The sequence below is a fragment of the Oncorhynchus clarkii genome, chromosome 2, assembly GCF_045791955.1.
Source record: "Oncorhynchus clarkii lewisi isolate Uvic-CL-2024 chromosome 2, UVic_Ocla_1.0, whole genome shotgun sequence".
Taxonomy (NCBI): Eukaryota; Metazoa; Chordata; class Actinopteri; order Salmoniformes; family Salmonidae; genus Oncorhynchus; species Oncorhynchus clarkii.
In genome coordinates, this window is record NC_092148.1 from 48938479 (window position 1) to 48958679 (window position 20201).

A 20201-nucleotide genomic window follows, 5' to 3' on the forward strand; every position below is an offset into this window, starting at 1 on the left:
TAGTCCTCTTCCCCCACACTGGGCCCTCTCTCACCTCTCCAACCAATCAGTTACTCTTATCAGCAGTGAGTATTTGAGGGTTTACATTTGAACACTGGCCAAAGCAAATAGGACCCCACCAAATAGTATTACCCAAAGGGGCCCGACTCCAATGTTTACACCGCCATGCCAATTGCTCTTTAATATACGCTCTGTATGAAAATGATTTACAGACGTATCCGAGCTCAAAAGCACTTGACCACAGCCTCTATGCAAACAGTGTATCCCATGTACGCACTCTCCTGAGATATATAGACTTCTCGCCAACTTCAAGAAAACATCTGTGCTCTGGTATCTGTGTTTGAAATCAGAGGGTGATTCGATCCTGCCTTTTCGATGAATAATTGTGTAAATGGAATGTCAGTGCATTCATAATGCATCACCCGCCCACTTAAGTCTGTAAACGTAATGAAATGTAAAAATTGGCATCATTTTGATAGGATTTGATTAGCTTTACCGGTACCGCCTTATTCCAACCCCGTGGCTGCTATTTCCGGTCAGCGAGTTCAGCTCACGCCTTGAGTACGTCATCACCATGAGTCATGTGGACCCGTCTTAAGTCCCAATCCTCTGACTCCTTCAGACCTCTCTGCTCTACAGCATGAGTACAGAGAAAGTAAACTACCCTCACGAACAGCGAAAGCCTGATCCCAGATCTATTCATCCTACGTTGCCTCTTTCCAACTCCCATTGGCAAGACTGCGCTAACAAATCTGGGATCAGGCTATACAGAGATGCTCCATGACTCACAATGATGTATCTATACTGTAGCTGCTTCTAAAGGTTTAAGAATCACCATAACTTGCTCCCCAACTCACTCTACAGACCCAGTGTTCCTCCCTACACTTCAATAAACCACCCTTTCATTTTATAGTAACGAGAGAGCGCCTGCTTCTGTCCCCTACGGCCCTGGGCCGTTAACACTGGGGCAGCCTGCCAAGTACAATACAGCATAGGATGCAGAGAGAGAGAGATAGTGAGAGCAGTGAAAAAGAGCAGAGAGTGAGAGAAAGAGAGAGAGAGAGCAAGTGACCGAGAGGGGGAGAGAGACAGAGCACAAACTGCAGTAATAGATGATACGGCCATAACCCCTGAAAAGCTCTGTTGCACATAGAACTTATGTTCCCCTCTGTAATACAGGAAGGTTTAGGCCTTGATTGCTTTGCCCTGTGTTTAGTTCAGATTTGTCATGTCCCAGGTTGGAATTTCTTTGGAAAAAAAAATGTATTTTGAACTTTTTGTCTTTTGTGATAGATTAACACCGGAGCACTGTCATAATGAGACGGTATCGTAATGCTTCATGATGTGAGTAAGTTGTATGTACAATTTCATGGGTATAGTTTGCCTCTAGCTGCCACTTGGGCTGAGGAATAGAAAGGCTTATTTCCTCTAAAACTATGACTAATTTGTCATTTCTGGTTCCTTTTTCCTTTTCCACAACCCCTTTTCTCTAACTACTGCATGTTAAGAAGGCTTTTCTTTGTGTGCTTGCCACATAGGGTTTAGACCGCAGAGAGAGAAAGGAAGGGTAGGCATGTCAAGTCGCACACATGAAAGCATGTCCCTGCTTCAGCTGGCCACACTAGCCAGCTAGCCCTGCTAGCTGCGGAGATGGGCGTCCCGGCTAGTTCCACTTCCTGGTCCTCTGTTGTTGTGATGGTGTCTGACCCAAAGACGCACACGATGACTCCCACAGGGCTTCTGGTCATTCTACAGTAGTCGGAGAGCTCGAGGGGCTTAGAACACCCAGCTAACATACGTGACCTGCACCCCTAAACCTGTTTATATCCCTCCCCAACGCCACTGGGTTCCAGGTGTCATTAACTGGTGGTTTTCCAGACTTTCTTCGTGACGTTACACTGTAAAAAGTCTCGCCCTCATCTTTTTGGGGGGGGGGGGGGGGGGACTGTTCACACGTGGACACACTGGAGACCTTCGTTGTATAGTTAACGTCTGGTCTGTTTCAATGTGGCTTATGCTTTCTTATGCCTTCTGCGTCTATTGACGCACCCATACGTCAATCTAAGTAACATAATACAAAAATCGCCTATCAAAATCCATCAGTTTAAGCTAGAGATATCAGGTTTGGGCAATCCACCGCATCAGTCTATGCCAGCCTGCCGCATCTGCGGTGGAAGGTGGCCGGGCTGCAACAGTGTTTGTCGGACCATGAGAGGAAAATCTGTCGAAAATGTCTGTATCATCCAATCGGCACTCATCTGAAGGTAACCCATACAAACGAAGGGTTGGAGGTAGTTTTGTGCCAACAAAATATGTGTCCAAAAAAACAAAAATATTTCCTTTGACGGATACTTCAAAACCTTAGTCAAAAAATGAATCATAAGGAATATTATTTTTTTTGCCATTTATTAATGTGTTTTTATGGGCTAGTAGTAAAGACCAAACTCAATATTTTATCGAATAATCTTTTTATTCAAAAAATTTAAAAACCTAAAGTGGTCCTAAAATAAAAAATCTAATAGCTAAATGATCCATGGTATGACCATCTTAAAACAATTCCATATGTTAGCCTAGCATACGCCTTCCAGTCGTTGTGCTAACGCTTGTTAGCAATTGCGCTAGCGCTGGTTAGCAACTTCCTTCCAACTGCACGCAGAGACTTAAAAATTGTATTCACGAGTTTATCTGACTCTGGGGAAGTAGATAAAGGGCCTCATTGTCAAAATCCCAAAGTATCCCTTTAAAGTTATCAGAATGTATCATAACAAGTGTGATGAATGTACTGTTCAAACATGTTGTTTCTCTGCTGCATTCCCCAGACTTTTGACTTGACACTCACATGAATTGAATAAAATGTATTGAGTCCCAAAGGTGAAATGTTACGTATTGGATGATTTGTGAACAACTTTTACCGTGAGCACTATTTCTGACACCACATCACTGTTGCCCCCTCAGGAGGAGTACAGGGCAGAGGGCATCAGCTGGCACAACATCGACTACATCGACAACACCGGCTGCATCAACCTCATCAGCAAGAAGCCCACTGCGTTGCTCCACCTGCTGGACGAAGAGTGCAAGTATGTGAGCTATCACGTCAAAGCCGGTCTCTTTTTTTATACACCTCTGTCCTAGTTAAAGCAATACCTCAGGGCAGTTTCCTGCAATGTCACATTAAGATGTGTAATTTCTTTCCAAAACCTGTAAAAAGGGTTTGTTCTTGAGTGTCCTCAAGCTCCTAAGAACATAGTAGTTGTGAAGGATTAGGCAGGGCCCAGAAGATGGTGCTGGTTTTGCTGTTTGCTCTTATGGACTTCCCTTTTCAATTCAAACTACAGGTTTCCAATGGGGTTCCGTGTCCAGAGACTGAGATGGCCTCTGCAGAATGATGATTTTGTGGTCAATTAACCATTTATTTGTGGATTTTTGATGTGAGCTTGGTGTTATTGTCTTGCTGGAAGATCCACTCGTAGCCCAGTGTCAGCCTCCTGGCATAGGCAACCAGGTTGTTGGCTAAAATGTCCTGGCACTTGGTAAAGTTCATAATGCTGTTGACCTTAGCAAGGGCCCCCAGGACCAGTGAAAGCAAAATATCCCTGTAACATCAGTTTTTGGATGACACCTGCAGTTTGAATTGAAGAGGGCACTCCATAGGCGCAGACAAATGATATCAAGGATCTGGAAAGATTCTGTATGGAGGGATGGCTTAAGATCCCTCCCAAAGTGTTCTACAATCTCATAAAATGTTTGAGAAAATAGGCTGTGTCATTATCCCCGCAAGGGGAGGGTGCTGGAGTACTGAAATCAAATCCAATTTTATTTGTCACATGTACCGAATACAACGGGTTGTAGACTTTACTGTACTTGCTTATGAGCCCTTCCCAATTATACAGAGTTAAGAAAAAAATAAGACAAGTAAATATAGTGCAAAAATGAATAATTTTTACCCCTATATTTTTTTGTATTACTTATCTATTTTCCTGAGCAAATATATTACAGTAGTATAAAATAATATAATTTTCAAAAAATAATTTGCATACAGTATAGCTCGCCAATAATTTTTGACCTGACTGTATGTCAAACGTCTTTAGAACAAAGCCAATATAAAACCAAGTTGTTTACATTGATGGACCTACACATTTATAGTGACCTTAGTCTCCCTACTTAGTCATCCCGCAGATTACAGACGAGATGAGGAATACAACAGGCTCTCTTCATTACTAGCGAAATGCTTGATTGATTACAGCTTTAGCCAGGCTAACTTAAACACATAAAAATGATACGCATTCATAAGTTTGCCTTTTTGGGACACATGTACGCTTTCGCTCGCCCTTTTTAAAAGCCTCTCTCTCTCTCACACAGGCCACTTCACAATACCATCTCAATCCCACATAAATTAAAGTCAGCCACGCACACAAAAACACACAGGACCACCATGACTGTATTAGCCATGCTAAGCTAGCTAACCTAGCTATTAGCGCTGCTAACCACTTAGCCCTGAACACTCATCTGGATGTAATAACAAGTGGATGAATGAGTGTGGGGACTGCTTTCCCAGAGCCACAAGGTCAAAGAGGGATCTTTTTCCCCCTCTTAAAGTCCTCCCTCCCGGGCCCCTCACGTGATTTATTTCATCATACGGAGGAACGCGATGGTAATCATTATGAAGCAGCCCAGAACCCACTTAAGATTTCAGAATTTATAGTTAAGAGACCGCAAGCTAGCTGAAGCAATCAGACTCTCTCAAGGATAGCATTTGCTTCCAGGGGCCCTACTACAGGTTAGTCCATTTATAACGGGCCAGTGACGCGTTCTCTGACCCCAAGGGGAGCCAGGATGTGTCATAGCCTCCGAGGCATGTTTTAGTGTATGGTGTGTAGTTTACTTTAATAAGGAAGCACGTTAATTTGTACAGAGCAGAGGAGTTCCTTAACGTGCTTTAGCTAAAGGGCGAAAGTTTGCGACAATGTGTATGATAGAAAAAGCTGACACCAATTTACCCCGGCATACCATAGGCTTATAATTTTTGGTATACAGTTCCCAACATATTTATTTGGATAGTAAAGCTAAAACCGTTAATTTGCTTTCGAGTTCAAATGTTTCATATGAGGCGACAGAACAGAATGTCACCTTTTTTATTTGAGGGTATTTTCATACATATTTGTTTTACTGTTTAGAAATGAAAGCACTTTATGTACTGTATCTAGTCCCCCCATTTTTATTAAGGTGTCATAAGTATTTGGAAATTGAGCTCAGGTGCATCCTGTTTCCATTGATCATCCAGATGGATTGGAGTCCATCTGTGGTAAATTTTATTGATTGGACATTATTTGGAAAGGCACACACCTGTCTATATAAGGTCCCACTGTTGACAGTGCATGTCAGAAGGAGGTCGAAGGAATTGTCCTTAGAGCTCCAAGACATGATTGTGTCGAGGCACAGATCTGGGGAAGGGTACCAAAACATTTCTGCAGCATTGGCAGCCGTCATTCTTAAATGGAAGAAGTTTGGAACCACCAAGAACTACCAAGACTCTTCCTAGAGCTGGCCGCCCAGGCAAACTGAGCAATCGAGGGAGAAGGGCCTTGGTCTGGGAGTTGACCAAGAACCCGATGGCCACTCTGACAGAGCTCCAGAGTTCCTCTGTGAAGATGTGAGAACCTTCCAGAAGGACAACCATCTCTACAAAACTCCACCAATCAGGCCTTTATGGTAGAGTGGCCAGACAAAGCCACTCCTCCGTAAAACGCACATGACAGCCCTAAAGGACTCTCAGGCCATGAGAAACAAGATTTGCTGGTCTGAGGAAACCAAAATTTAACTCTTTGGCCTGAACGCCAAGCAGCACGTCTGGAGGAAACCTGGCACTATCCCTACGGTGAAGCATTGTGGTGGCAGCATCATGCTGTGGGGATATTTTTCAGTGGCAGGTTCTGGTAGACTAGTCAGGATCGAGGGAAAGATGAACAGAGCAAAAGGTAGTTCCTTGATGAAAATCTGCTCCAGAGCGTTTAGGACCTCAGGCGGAAGTGGCTTCGGGACAAGTCTCTGAATGTCCTTCAGTGGCCCAGCTAGAGGCCGGACTTGAACTTGATCGAACATCTCTGGGAAGACCTGAAAATAGCTGTGCAGCGACGCTCCCCATCCAGCCTGACAGAGCTTGAGAGGATCTGCAGAGAAGAACGGGAGAATCTCCCCCAAATACAGGTCTGCCAAGCTTATAATGTCATACCCAAGAAGACTAAAGGCTGTAATCGCTGCCAAAGGTGCTTCAACAAAGTACTGAGTAAAAAGGAAGGAATACTTATGAAAATTTGAATACATTTTAGAATAAGGCTGTAACATAACAAAAAGTCAATGGGTCTGAATACTTTCCGAATGCACTGTATAAGTGTATTTGTCCAAATACTTACAACATTTTCAAATGGGTGGATTTCATTTGAGCTGGAACAGGTCTGGCACCTCTCCGTTTTTGGACTGTTGCTCCGGAGCCTTTTTGGCCGGATCCGATACCTCTTGTGGCATCTAAAACAATTTTCACTTTTTACAACGTGTAAACATTTGAATAAAAGCGATCAACGTTCATTTGAGTGGCCTTCTCTGTTAATTCTCCTGCACACCCCAAAAAACATAATGTGAAAAAGTTGGTTTTCAGCCTGGGCCTGTTATTCTAAGAGTTGATTTTGGTTGGGCCAGTCCGGGCTTATGGTTTGCGCAACATTGTAACCTATGTTTTAGACCAACACGTGGTCGTGGCTGTGCGAGAGGCACGCCTGTATCTCTAACAGAACTTGACTGGCGTGATAGACATGAGCCTGCAACTCTCATCTCTCCAGCGTTGCACTCTCCAACGTTGTAAAATGATGTAGAATTGCATGAAATGCGTTTATAGAAGGCCATATTTTTATTAGACCCTAGTCTACCGAAACATTTCCCCATGTGGGTATCTCCTGCAAGCGCCTCAACTCTCCTGCTCTATGCCACTACGCAAATGCATTGCTTTCATTTGTAAATGTTAAAACATATGTATGGAAATACCCTCGAATAAAAGGTCACATTCTGTTACTGTCACCTCATTTTGAAACATTTGATTTCAAATCCAAAATGCTGGAGCATAGAGCCGAATTAAATGTTTTAGCTTCACTGTCCAAAGGAGGGTCGTCCAAATAAATATGTAGGGGAGTGTAGCTAGAGATTTGTGTCCGGTTTCATAGGACTTTGTCATGCATTTGTTTCTTGTGAATTCTGAGAGGAAGACCGAGACGTCTAAAGATGATATGTTGCCTGTCAGTAAATACCCTGGTCCCAACTCTGTGTTGTCATGCATGACCACAGGAGTTAGCAAGGCAGCACAAACTGATCTGGAACCAGGCTAGTCAGATCTCTATCCCTTGGTATCTCATCCTACAGTCCTTATATTAATGAATTAACCCTTTTCAATTACCCCCCCCTCGTTTGTTCCTTTAGTTTTCCCCAGGCCTCTAACCAGACCCTGCTGGACAAGTTCAAGCGGCAGCACGAGGGGAACAGCTACATCGAGTTCCCCGCAGTCATGGAGCCGGCCTTCATAATCCACCACTACGCCGGCAAGGTCAAATACGGGGTCAAGGTAAGGACTGCTGACGTGATTTCATGATCGCAACATGTGTCCTTAGATCAGTGTACTCACCTGTGACAACACAACATTCTCAACAACAGGTCATGCCACATGTCAGCCTGGCTTTGTTAACTGATGATTGCCCTTGACACAAGCCTAAATGTGCTCCTGGACCTCTAATAAAACCAATGAAATATTCTGTGCCAGAAAAGGTGTAACAAGGTGTGTAGCTAGGTACTTCCCTTGAGAGAAAATCAATCCCAAATTCTCAGCAAAAGAGAAATGCATTCAGCAAATTCCCTGCAAAAAAATGCATTCAGTGATCAGTTATGACACTGTGGTATTTGCCCTGGCCTTGCACCATTCTTCCATTCTTTGAGTCATTTGTCAGACTTCTCAAACATACACTTAGTGTTCAAACATTAGGAACACCTGCTCTTTCCATGACATAATGACGTAGACAGGGTAAATCCAGGTGAAAGCAATGATCCGTTAATGATGTCACTTGTTAAATCCACCTCACTCAGTTTAGATGAAGGGCAGAAGACAGGTTAAGAAGGATTTCTAAGCCTTAAGACAATTGAGTGAATGGGCAAGACAAACGATTCAGTGCCTTTTGAACGGGGTATGGTAGTAGGTGCCAGGCGCACCAGTTTGAGTGTATCAAGAATTGCAACGCTGCTGGGTTTTTCCCGCTCAACAGTTTTCCTGCTCGACAGTGTGTATATCAAGAATGGTCCACCACCCAAAGGACATCTAGCGAACTTGACACAACTGTTGGACGCATTGGAATCAACATGGGCCAGCATCTCCGTGGAACGCCATCTACAACTTGTGGAGTCCATGCTCTGACGAATTGAGGCCGTTTTGAGGGAACTCTATATTAGGAGGGTGTTCTTAATGTTTTGTACGCTCAGTGTAGACCGTAGGTATAGTTACAGAAAGGAAACCAGTCCTCTTGTTGTTCCATTGACCTGTTTTGCAATTTGAATCAGATTCACTGCCCAGTTCCCTGCTGTGTTTTGATAAAAAGCTTTATATATGCTGGAGGGGTGATATTTGTTATCATATTGTATATAGGCCCACCCATAACTCTCACATATCAGTTGACAGCTACCCAGCATGTATGCATTAAACGTGTTAGTAATATGGTTGATAATGAACACAGCTGGTACATGGGAAGCCATGAACACCAGTGGAGGGAGAGAGTACATGGAATTGTCCATGTGTGTGCGACGTCAGTGCTATTAAACAAATATTTTCCCGCCGCAGTGTTGTTTTGCATTCTTAAGTAAAGGGCATAGTATTCTCTTGCACGATGATATGAAATATGAAACAAATCGTATTTATGTTATCGATGTTCTTTCCTTAAAGGCCCAGTGCAGGCAAACACTATTATCTGTATATCTATAGTTGATCTAGTTGATAGTATACAGATCTATCCCCCCCCCCCCCCCCCCCCCATGCAGGACTTCAGGGAGAAGAACACGGACCACATGCGTCCGGACATCGTGGCCCTGTTGAAGAGCAGTAAGAACGCCTTCATTTGTGGCCTGATGGGCATCGACCCAGTGGCCACCTTCCGCTGGGCCGTGCTCAGAGCCTACTTCAGAGCCATGGTGGCCTTCAGGGAGGCCGGGAAGAGACACACCGACAAAAAGACTGGTGAGACTAGGGCTGTTACAGTGACCGTATTACTGCCACACCTGGGGGGTCACGAGTCGTGACGGCAGTCAAATTCCACGTGACCGTTTAGTCACAGTAATTAGGCTTCTCCAAGCTCTGACGCTGCTGATGGTCATTAGTAGCCTACCAAACTTGCTAACGGCCTGGTGCTCAGCACTCTATTGTTCCTCTAATCACACTGGCATCACTGCAAATGTGATCAAAAATCTAATCGAAACACTTCATGAGTGCCCATGAGCTCATGTTGCACAATATTTTTATAGGCTATGCAACTGCGTGAGAAAATAGTTTTGATGGCCTTTTAAAAAGAGGAGGATCCCATCAGCTTTCTATAGGCTAGGCCTACTATATTTATTTATCTACTTTCCTAATATTACGCACCAGTGTTGATTTTAGCATGTAAATCTTGGTGGGGCAAACAACAACAAAACATTGGGATGCATGGCAGAAAAGCCACTACACAACACTAAACAATATATTAATTGCACTATAACTGTGACAAATGGTGCCCACAAACTTTTAGGGCCTAAATAAAGCTGTCCCAACTGCAGAGCTTTCTTTTCAGCACCGTGGAGTGAATCCTTACCTCTGCTACACCTGGCTATCAGCAGAGCCTTGTCTGGCAGTGAAACAGTTCATTCAGCCTCGTTTACTGCCTTTTAAAAAGATAGCTGATATGGCCCACTTGCTTAAACAAATGTGGTTTCTACTGACAGTTGAGATGTACAAACTATGGAATAAGGGGAGCGGATAAGAGGCTATCCGTAATTTTGATTAATGAGCGAGCTAGTGACAGAATTCAAAACATGGGCCGTTCTTACAGTATTCTCCCTGTACACCAAGTCAGAATCATAGGATAAATAAAGGGGGACATATAAGTAGGAAATGAAAGCTCTTACAATATTCGATGATTACGTTTCTCTAAAACAGGCTATAGGCTACATGTGCATCACCAAGTCAGAACAAAATTATGAGGGCGGAAAGGGAAATTATTAGGGTGAGCTACTATGGGCTACTAACAGCTTACTACACAACATACACTTAGTATTACTTTCTTAGCTACAGTATACATGTCTCCCTGGCATATTACATCATTTATGCAGAAGCAGACAATACTTTTTTGGACTCACCTCACAGGAAGGTCCTTCTTGTGGTCAAATTTTGTCATCAAAGTCTGGCATTCTCTGGATTTATGGTGCTTTCAAGACAACTGGAAACTCAGAAAAATAAAAGGTTGAATCATGACATCAGTGATCTTCAGTCCGGAGCTCTAGAAAGACAATTGAGTTCCCGACTTGGAATTCCGAGTTGGATGACTGTTCAAAAGTATTTTCCCAGTCGGTGCTCATTTTCCCAGTCGGTGCTCATTTTCCCAGTCGGTGCTCTTGTACTCACTTAAGTCTGAGATTTCACAATTCCAAGTTTCCAGTTTATATTGAACAAGGCAGAAGTCATGCAGGATTGACAGCATGGCCAATGTATTCAATATTTTCTGGACCATGGTGTTGCATGTGAATGTTTATAATTTTAAGCTTGGAAAAAGACCCTTAAACCCAGACTTGGACCACACACCCACTCCACTGAATAGCAGACTAGTGTTTGCCTTGCAACACTTGCAGTTAGCTGATGATTCCTTCCAAACCACTCATTGTTGAATTTGCGATTTCCAACTTGTTGTGTAATGTCTATTTCCAAATGCCAATGAGCACAGATACGTTTCATCTGTATTTTCTCTTTATATGACAAGGATCGAAAAGAATTTGTCAGTAGATTGTCAACTTGATTCATGATGATGACTGCTTATCTAGCTTGCTAGCTAATATTTTGAAAGTATGATGTTGACATGATCAGTCCAATCAAAGCTACGGTAGATATAACGTGATTGGACATAATTTTATCTGTGGCCAATGACCTTGAGCCTTCTTGGATGGGCACTTCTAATGTAACTCTATGGCACCACCCAAGGGGCTTCAATTTTCAAATTCTTCCCATAGGTTTTGCAGTGATGTAGTGTCCCCATGAGTGACAGAACACTGAGCATATCACCGCGTAACTAGAGAACATTGCCAACCCCTATGCTCAGTATTTTCTGCTGGCTGCCTCACCACCACAGAAAGCACTGAGCTAGGCTGAAACACCTGCATTTTGGAGCTGCCTTACTCAAGACCATGTTTGTATGTGGCTTCATTAACTCAATTATTGTTTTTTAAAAACATTATTTGCAAACTGATATGTGACACGTATTAATGCCAAAATAACACACAAAACAAGCACACACAAAAAAAAATAATCAAAAGTTTGGACACACCTACTCATTCCAGGTTTCTTATTTATTTGTACTATTTTCTACATTGTAGAATAGTGAAGACATCAAAACTAGGAAATAACACATATGAAATCATGTAGTAACAAACAAACAAAAAAGTAGCCACCCTTTGCCTTTGAGGACAACTTTGCACACTCTTGGCATTCTCTCAACCAGCTTCATGAGGTAGTCACCTGGAATGATTTTCAATTAGCAGGTGTGCCTTGTTCAAAGTTAATGTCTGTAATTTATTTCCTTCTTAATGCGGTTGAGACAATCAGTTGCGTTGTGACAAGGTAGGGGTGGTATACAGAAAAAAGCCCTATTCGGTAAAAGACCAAGTCCACATTATGGCAAGAACAGCTCAAATAAGCAAATAAGCCTTCATGGTCGAATTGCTGCAAGGAAACCACTACTAAAGGACACCAATAAGAAGAAGAGACTTGCGTAAGCCAAGAATCACGAGCAATGGATACTATACCAGTGGAAATCTGTTCTTTACTCGATGAGTCCAAATATGAGATTTTTTTTGTTCCAACATCCATGTCTTTGTGAGACGCAGAGTAGGTGAACGGATGATCTCCGCGTGTGTGGTTCCCACTGTGAAGCATGGAGGAGGTGTGATGGTGTGGGGATGCTTTGCTGGTGACACTGTCTGATTTATTTAGTTTTCAAGGCACACTTAACCAGCATGGCTACCACAGCATTTTGCAGCGATACGCCATCCCATCTGGTTTGGGCTTAGTGGGACTATCATTTGTTTTTCAACAGGACAATGACCCAACACACCTCCAGGCTGTGTAATGGCTATTTGACCAAGGAGGAGAGCGATTGAGTGCTGCATCAGATGACCTGGCCTCCACAATCCCCCGACCTCAACCCAAATTGAGATGGTTTGGGATGAGTTGGACCACAGAGTGAAGGAAAAGCAGCCAAGTGCTCAGCATATGTGGGTGCTCCTTCAAGACTCCTTCAAGACTGTTGGTAAAGCATTCCAGGTGAAGCTGGTTGAGAGAATGCCAAGCGTGTGCAAAACTGTCAAGGCAAAGGGTGGCTATTTGAAGAATCTTGAGTCCATATGTGTTATTTCATAGTTTTGATGTATTCACTATTACTCTACAATGTAGATTTTAGTAAAAATAAAGAAAAACCCCTAGTGTTCTGAAACTTTTGACCGGTGGTGTATTTTATCAAATGTCTTTAGTGGAACCTGAATCTCTGGAAGACCAGTTAAAGGGTCAGGCATATATAATAGCATGTCATCCACATAGAGTGAAACTTTATGCTGTAAGCCCCCTCTTCAAGTATCTTTGGTGTTATTACGTATTGCTATGGCTAAAGGCTCAACTGCGATGGCAAACAGCTGAGGGCATAGAGGACAACCCTGTCTTGTCCCACGTTAAAGTTGGAAATAGAATGAAAGGTTATTATTTGTGCGCACTGTAGCTATAGTGGAGGAGTAAAGGACTTTTATCCAGCCCATAAAACTGGGACCGTATCCAATTGTTTGAGAGTATAAAATAGATAATCAAACCACCCAATCAAACGCCTTATCATCATCAAGTGATAACAATATCTCTGGAGTGTCAGATGAAAAGAAATTATTAAGTATATTATAAAGACATCAAATGTTGAGAAAATAATGATACTTTTTTATGAAACCAGTTTGATCTGTAGATATAAGAGAGGGAAGGACTGACTCAAAACGGCATGAAATCATCTTAAAAAAGTATCTTTACATCGCAATTCAGTAAGAAATTGGCCTATATGAACTAAACTCAATGTCTCATTGCTGAGGGTGAAGAGTTTGAGGGGAATGATTCCTCAAATATGGAAAGCAAGAGAGAGGAGAGAGTAGATCTGAGAATTTTATTTGTAAATACCCCTAGGCGTTGAATATTGCACTTCCTTAATCTTGCGCTGTACAAAATAATTTGGTCCCTTGGGCGACAGTACACAATTCATTACATCACCACCTAGTATTAGGTGTTGTGTGTCCATATTTAAGTCTCAATTCAGTCTTATGTAGCAACATTTGAAATTGTGTTTTTTTACATTGGATAAAAGTAAAGACTCAGCTCGAAAATTGTATATCATACACTACAGTTGAGGAACAATGGGAAAGTAATTCTGCATTGAAAGTTGATCAACTTGTAACTCCACTTTTGAGAAAATGGCCTTTGAATGTTTTGGTACACCCAATGGAGAGCTCTTTTTTGTCTACACTCATTCGGCATCGTTCACACCCTCTTAAGCTATAGCTTAATGAAGATGTAATCCGGAGACAGGTGTTTTCTCCATTTCATTAGCAATCATACTCTAATGATTTCAAAACTCGATCTCTCACATGTCCAGCCCACTCATTATCTCAGCCAATCATGGCTAGCAGGAAGGTTACTGACTTTTTCTGTGGCTAAACCAACTAGGCCCATATTTTAATCCTTTTATTAGTATTTACAGATGGCAGACAAGTTTGTTATTAAGGCACATGAATGTTCACATGTTTCCAAAGGCATTTCTGCCCCAAAACACATTTAGATTTTTTTTTAACGTTTACGTTCAAATGGCTAGTGGTGATGCACGACATACGCCTAGTTTCCTGACACGAGTCACATTTGGAAATCAAGAAAATGTCATTTGTGAACAATGAACTGTTATCCCAATTTATTGCATGAATGTAAGCCAAGATAACAGGTGTATTATACAGGCTTCCTGCAACATTAATGAAGCGGCCTGCCGAGTCTGCCTCTACACTTGACATTACGAACAGTATGTTTTTCCTAATTAAAATGGCTGCTCCTCTAGTTTTAAAATGAAAATTGGAATGATATGATTGACTTTTCCACCCTCCTTTTAAATGAAAGTGGTCGAAGATGCAGAGATGTGTCTCCTAAAGAAAGGCGATATCTACTTTAAAGTGATTTAAATGAGAAAGAACCCTTTTACGTTTCACTGGGTGATTTAAAGATGTAACATTCCAGCTAGCAAAAGCAACCGAGCAACCAGCTCTCCCTTTCATGATATTAGGTCTAGCCATGTAAAGTCAGGTGGGAAAAGGATAGATCAAATCAAATGTATTTGTATAGCCCTTCGTAAATCAGCTGATATCTCAAAGTGCTGTACAGAAACCCAGCCTAAAACCCCAAACAACAAGCAATGCAGGTGTAGAAGCACGGTGGCTAGGAAAAACTCCCTAGAAAGGCCAAAACCTAGGAAGAAACCTAGAGAGGAACCAGGCTATGTGGGGTGGCCAGTCCTCTTCTGGCTGTGCCGGGTGGAGATTATAACAGAACATGGCCAAGATGTTCAAATATTCATAAATGACCAGCATGGTCAAATAATAATAATCACAAGCAGAACAGTTGAAACTGGAGCAGCAGCACGGCCAGGTGGACTGGGGACAGCAAGGAGTCATCATGCCAGGTAGTCCTGAGGCATGGTCCTAGGGCTCAGGTCCTCCGAGAGAGAGAAAGAAAGAGAGAATTAGAGAGAGCACACTTAAATTCACACAGGACACCGGATAAGACAGGAGAAGTACTCCAGATATAACAAACTGACCCTAGCCCCCCGACACAAACTACTGCAGCATAAATACTGGAGGCTGAGACAGGAGGGGTCAGGAGACACTGTGGCCCCATCCGAAGATACCCCCGGACAGGGCCAAACAGGAAGGATAGATGCCCGATTACAATAAGAACTGATCCATTAAACATAAAAAAAGGCAAATAAACCCAAAAGTAAGAAAAAAAAAAGAAAAAAAACAATACTCTGAAGTCGGGTATGAAAAATAAATCCCACACTGGGCACCTAATAGAACAAGGTAACTGCTAATCCCCACACAAAGAAATCCACACATAATGTGCTTGTAGTGGGGAACACTAAACCGATCAAGCAGAAAGCCTTGGTGAAATAGTGAAGGATTTAAAACAAGTTAATAAATAAATAAGAGACACTTATTTACAAGCCCAAAACTAGGCTGTTTTAAAAGAAAGTTTAACATTTTATAAATCAGCAATACCACGAAGTTAACAGCAACATCTTTAAAGAAATGACGTAACCTAATAATAGAACTGTGCTTTATTTAACCTGGATATGGGTACCATCAATAGATAGCAATGAGCAGCTTCATGGTAATAAAATAAAACATTAAAACGAAAGGAGAATTGACTCACCAGAACTAAGGCACTAACGTTACCTAATAATAACAATATGAACTGATACCACTGGCAACGCTATACAGTATCTACAAAAGAGAGACTGAGTCTGCAGTGGTAGACACATTCGCCCATTACCTTAATCGTCAAATAGGTGAACATTCAGTAATTTTCTTCGTTAAACCTCGGTAGAACGTTCGCCTTTATGAAGGCCATCGCCTTGTGGTGGTCTTGGAACTCTTTCTCAGTGCCGTTGTATAATATGCGGAGTCAGGCAGAAAAAGCCACACCATACCTTAATGCCGGTCCGTCCCCGGAGCACACTCTTGATATCATTTAAAGGGGCACGGTCACAAGCAACGCTGGGGGCATAGTCTGGGGAGATGGAGATGGGTGCTCCGTTGCATCAAAGTGGGCCAAATTCTCTGGCACGCCGAAGAACACCAACACAATCCTGATAGTAGTGTAGTTTAGCCACAATGACGCAAAGCTTTCCGCCAGGCTTTCTTGCTTGAGACCCCGATGTGAGCGGTCTACAAGGACGTCTTTATCCAAATTGAGGGCTTCCTTCAATAACTTTGAGACCGATGAAGTAGAACTTGAGCCCAGGTCCTCAGCTACCCCCATGTTCCTGATATTGGATCTTTGCATATAACCTTGTAAATGCATGCATTGTTCTTTAAGGCTAGCCACATCAGTGTCTAGCTTCTTAACCGTGGTTTGTAGTGTAATTGTGTCATCTGAGCATGTTGACAAGCCTTGTTCCATGTCGGAAACAGTTTTCTTAACTGTATCCAGTTCAATACGAACCATTGCTGTATGCTTTGCGAGTTCATTCTTGACTGCTTGTAACTCCGTCTTAATAAAATGTAAGTCCTCACTGAGTGCCTCCTTGAGTTCCGACTTGAGTGTAGATGAAATGTCCGCTCTGGGGGCAGCATCTAACTTTTTTCGCAGAGGGGAGGAACTGCTGCTCCCACTTGTTGAAGAACTCGAGCTCCTCTTCTTGTGCCTAGTGTTTTCTCTCGTCAGTGACTCCGCTGAACTTTTGTAGGTTATGCGCAATTTAAGCATATATACAAGTTGAACAAAGTAAAGCGCGTCATTCAAAGGCTGTGTTTCCTAGTCCTTTTTGGGTCAAAGCGCAGAGAAAGTATCAAATAAATGCAATTTCAGCAGGAGCTCGGACAAACGTGACCTACTCCATGGCTTGTCAAATTGTGAATACGAGACGGATGAAGTGTGTGTAGCTTGCGACTTTTTTCAAATCATCATTAGAGTTCCCATCATGCAGCCATAGAATGTGTAAAACATCAAAACATATAGACCAATGATTGTATCACAACTAAAGTAGCATAAAGGACTCTAAATGAAGCATATAGGAGGACCTGTTTCTTTGTTAACTGCTCAACACAGAATAGCCAAATGTGCGCACTATTATTTTTTTCTTCATACTATCAAATAATATAAAATAAGAGTTCTAAGCAAATCTGACCTGCTAAATGAACTAGTGTAGCCCACAGCCATAAGGCATAACCAGATCAGCACCTAACATAAGGACAACTCACGAGTATGCTATTCTGTTCTTCTGAAATGGACTACATTTTCTTCATATCTGGTTTCTTTAGACCTGTCTAAAAAAAAATAATGGATTTATTGTGAAGTTGTAGGCTCTATTTAAATGGATTTATTAGACTTTTTAAAATGTAGATGTTCCAAAGGTCTGCATCAGTGGCTCGTAGCTAATTAACCGTCAATTACCGAGACCGGCAGTTGTTTGCTTGATAATCACCAGCTGACAAAATGTCCTGACCGCCACAGCCCTAGGTGAGACCATAGACTGCTCGAGTACGTAAACATTAACACATACATGTATGTGTATACACTCAGTCAAACACACACACGCACGCACGCACGCACGCACACACACACACACTTGGACGTACACTCTCCCAGACACACACACACACTCTTGGACGTACACTCTCCCAGACACACACACCCCTCTTCCACAGTGATAGAGTGCACATACTGAGGCTTTTTGTGATACGAGTTGTCTCTCTCCCGAGCCACCACAGTACAGTACACCACAGTATGTTTCCCCCAGTGGGCTGTCAGAAATAGCAACTGATCAAATGTTACTTTTCTCCAGGGTTGCGGGGGGAAAAGTTTCCCTGCCACATAATGTGTTTCTCCTGATCGTTCTCCGCCATTAGACTAGCTTGATTTCACAACCCCTGAACGAAAGTCTATTCCATTATTCATCGCCATGGAGACCGCCCCCTGGTTTCGGGGATGTTCAAGTATGCATTTTTATACCCATGTATAAACACTGGCAAGGCAACATCCTGTAGGTTGATAGTTTTAGGGGGACAAACCTGACCAGTGATGATGCATGGGCTGCTACTTCCCCCCCCCGATTATAACTGAACTTCCACATTAGGCTTCATCTCCAGCCATTTACGTGACATTCAGTCAAACATTTTGCAAACTTAACACATGCTATTTCTTCCTCTTATTTCTCCCTGTCTGTTCCTCTCTTTCCTCCCTCCCTCTTTCGCTCTCTCTCCCTCTTTTTGTTTCTGTCTCTCACCTCTGTCTCCTCTCTCTCTTTTCTTTCTTTCTTTTTTTCTTTCTTTCTTTTGCAGGGAATGATGCTGCTGTACCATGTGTCGTCAAGAGCGTGGACAGCTTCAGCTTCCTCCACCACCCTGTGCACCAGAGGAGCCTGGAGATCCTGCAGAGATGCAAAGATGAGAAATACAGTAAGAAACTCCAAGTCTCACCATCCTCTCTGCTGCTCAACTCCCCTTTCCTGGGCTTACAAATAAAGAAGGGGACAATTAGCTTGTTTTGAATTAACTTGTTCTCCCTCAATTAAAGGCCCACTCTGATATTTACAGTGTTTTTTTTTATCATTTAACATGTAACTAATGTGTTTGTATTTGGGGCGGCAGCGTAGCCTAGTAACCGGAAGGTTGCAAGATCGAATCCCTGAGCTGACAAGGTACATAAATCTGTCGTTCTGCCCCTGAACAAGGCTGTTAACCCAGAACTCAAATGTGAAATCCATTAATGGAATTCATTGCCCTTAACAATCAACTGTTCTCTGTCGTGGGTGATGTTGGCTTTCGCTGACTGGTCGAGCAACGGTACACACTACCAAGTGCGCTATTTTTCAGATGTTGCCCTACCGGAGTTACACAGTAAGAGCATTACTGCTATTAGCTTCACGACATACATACTATGGAACGCCGTTTGGGTCTTTGCATGTCAAAAATGATACAGTAGCACTGTCAAAGCTGTACAAAAAACAAGCAAACACCAGCCACAAACGATGTGTTTACAATACCGCGTTGGTAATAAAGCATAATTTGTTCAACTGCAACTTCTGGGGTAGCTAGCACCAATACAACCAGCCTGAAAACAAAGACCAGTAGGAAATGCAGTCATTTTTATTATTCTTAGCAATGATTTAGGATTTATTGTTAGCTAGGTTGTCAGTTGCTGTTCTCCTATTGAAATTGAACTTCAGTTCATGAAAATAAATCGCTAGCCAGCTACTTAACCCTGTTGCCCAAAGCTAACGTTATAAGCAGCCAGCTAGCTTCATCTGGCTAGTGAGGCTAGACCGGCACTAGCCACAATAAGGATTAGGCACAATAGTGGAATTTGCGGTTTGCCTTCAAAATAAAAGTATGTCATTGACAGTGATGCAAATGCTTACAAATAGTATAATTATTCCATACTTTTATTTTGAAGGCTAACCGCAAAGTCCACTATTGTGGCTAATTCTTAGCTTCACATCGATGGGACCGACCACAATTAATCAAATAAAAACTGTCTTATAAATTAGGGTTATTTTAGATGACACCTAGCTGTATAGTTAGCTAGCTAACTATAGCTACTGAAACAGATTGTCGTGTTATTTGAAGTGTATATTTTTTGACACGCAAAGACCCAAATGGCGTTGCATAGAAATCCTGGTTAAGAATGAAACGACTGAACAAATTAACAACGAAACAGCACAGCAAGTAAGTGAAATAAATAGGTTTTGATTATGTTTTACTGGTAATGGGGACATACGTAAATGCCAACAAAATAACTTTTGGGTCAGTGTGTGTGTGTGGTGTAACCTTTATTTAACTAGGCAAGTCAGTTAAGAACAAATTCTTATATACAATTGGCCCGGGTGACGCTGGGCCAATTGTGTGCCACCCTATGGGACTCCCAATCACGGCCGGATGTGATACAGCCTGGATTTGAAACAGGGACTGTAGTGACGCCTCTTGCTCTGAGATGCAGTGCCTTAGACCGCTGTGTCCATGTATGTGTGTGTTAACTATTTAACTTCAAACTTAAAAGGCTGCTAACATTTTAAATATTGGTTATCGATATCGGGTATTTTGGCAAGGAAAATATTGGATATCGGTATCGGCCAAAAATGTAATATCTGTGCATC

The 20201-nt window shown here is 42.3% G+C and overlaps 1 protein-coding gene across 4 annotated transcripts in view; it reads left to right on the plus strand.

Annotated features, from left to right (window-relative positions):
• LOC139368718 (myosin IXAb) overlaps positions 1-20201 on the plus strand; it is a 168556-nt gene that overhangs the window by 100383 nt on the left and 47972 nt on the right. For all 4 annotated transcript variants that reach the window (XM_071108026.1, XM_071108010.1, XM_071108019.1 and 1 more), the window contains exons 12-15: positions 2956-3077; positions 7465-7606; positions 9064-9259; positions 18388-18504. In XM_071108026.1, the coding sequence (XP_070964127.1) occupies positions 2956-3077; positions 7465-7606; positions 9064-9259; positions 18388-18504 (577 nt within the window). The remainder of the gene's footprint in view (positions 1-2955; positions 3078-7464; positions 7607-9063; positions 9260-18387; positions 18505-20201) is intronic.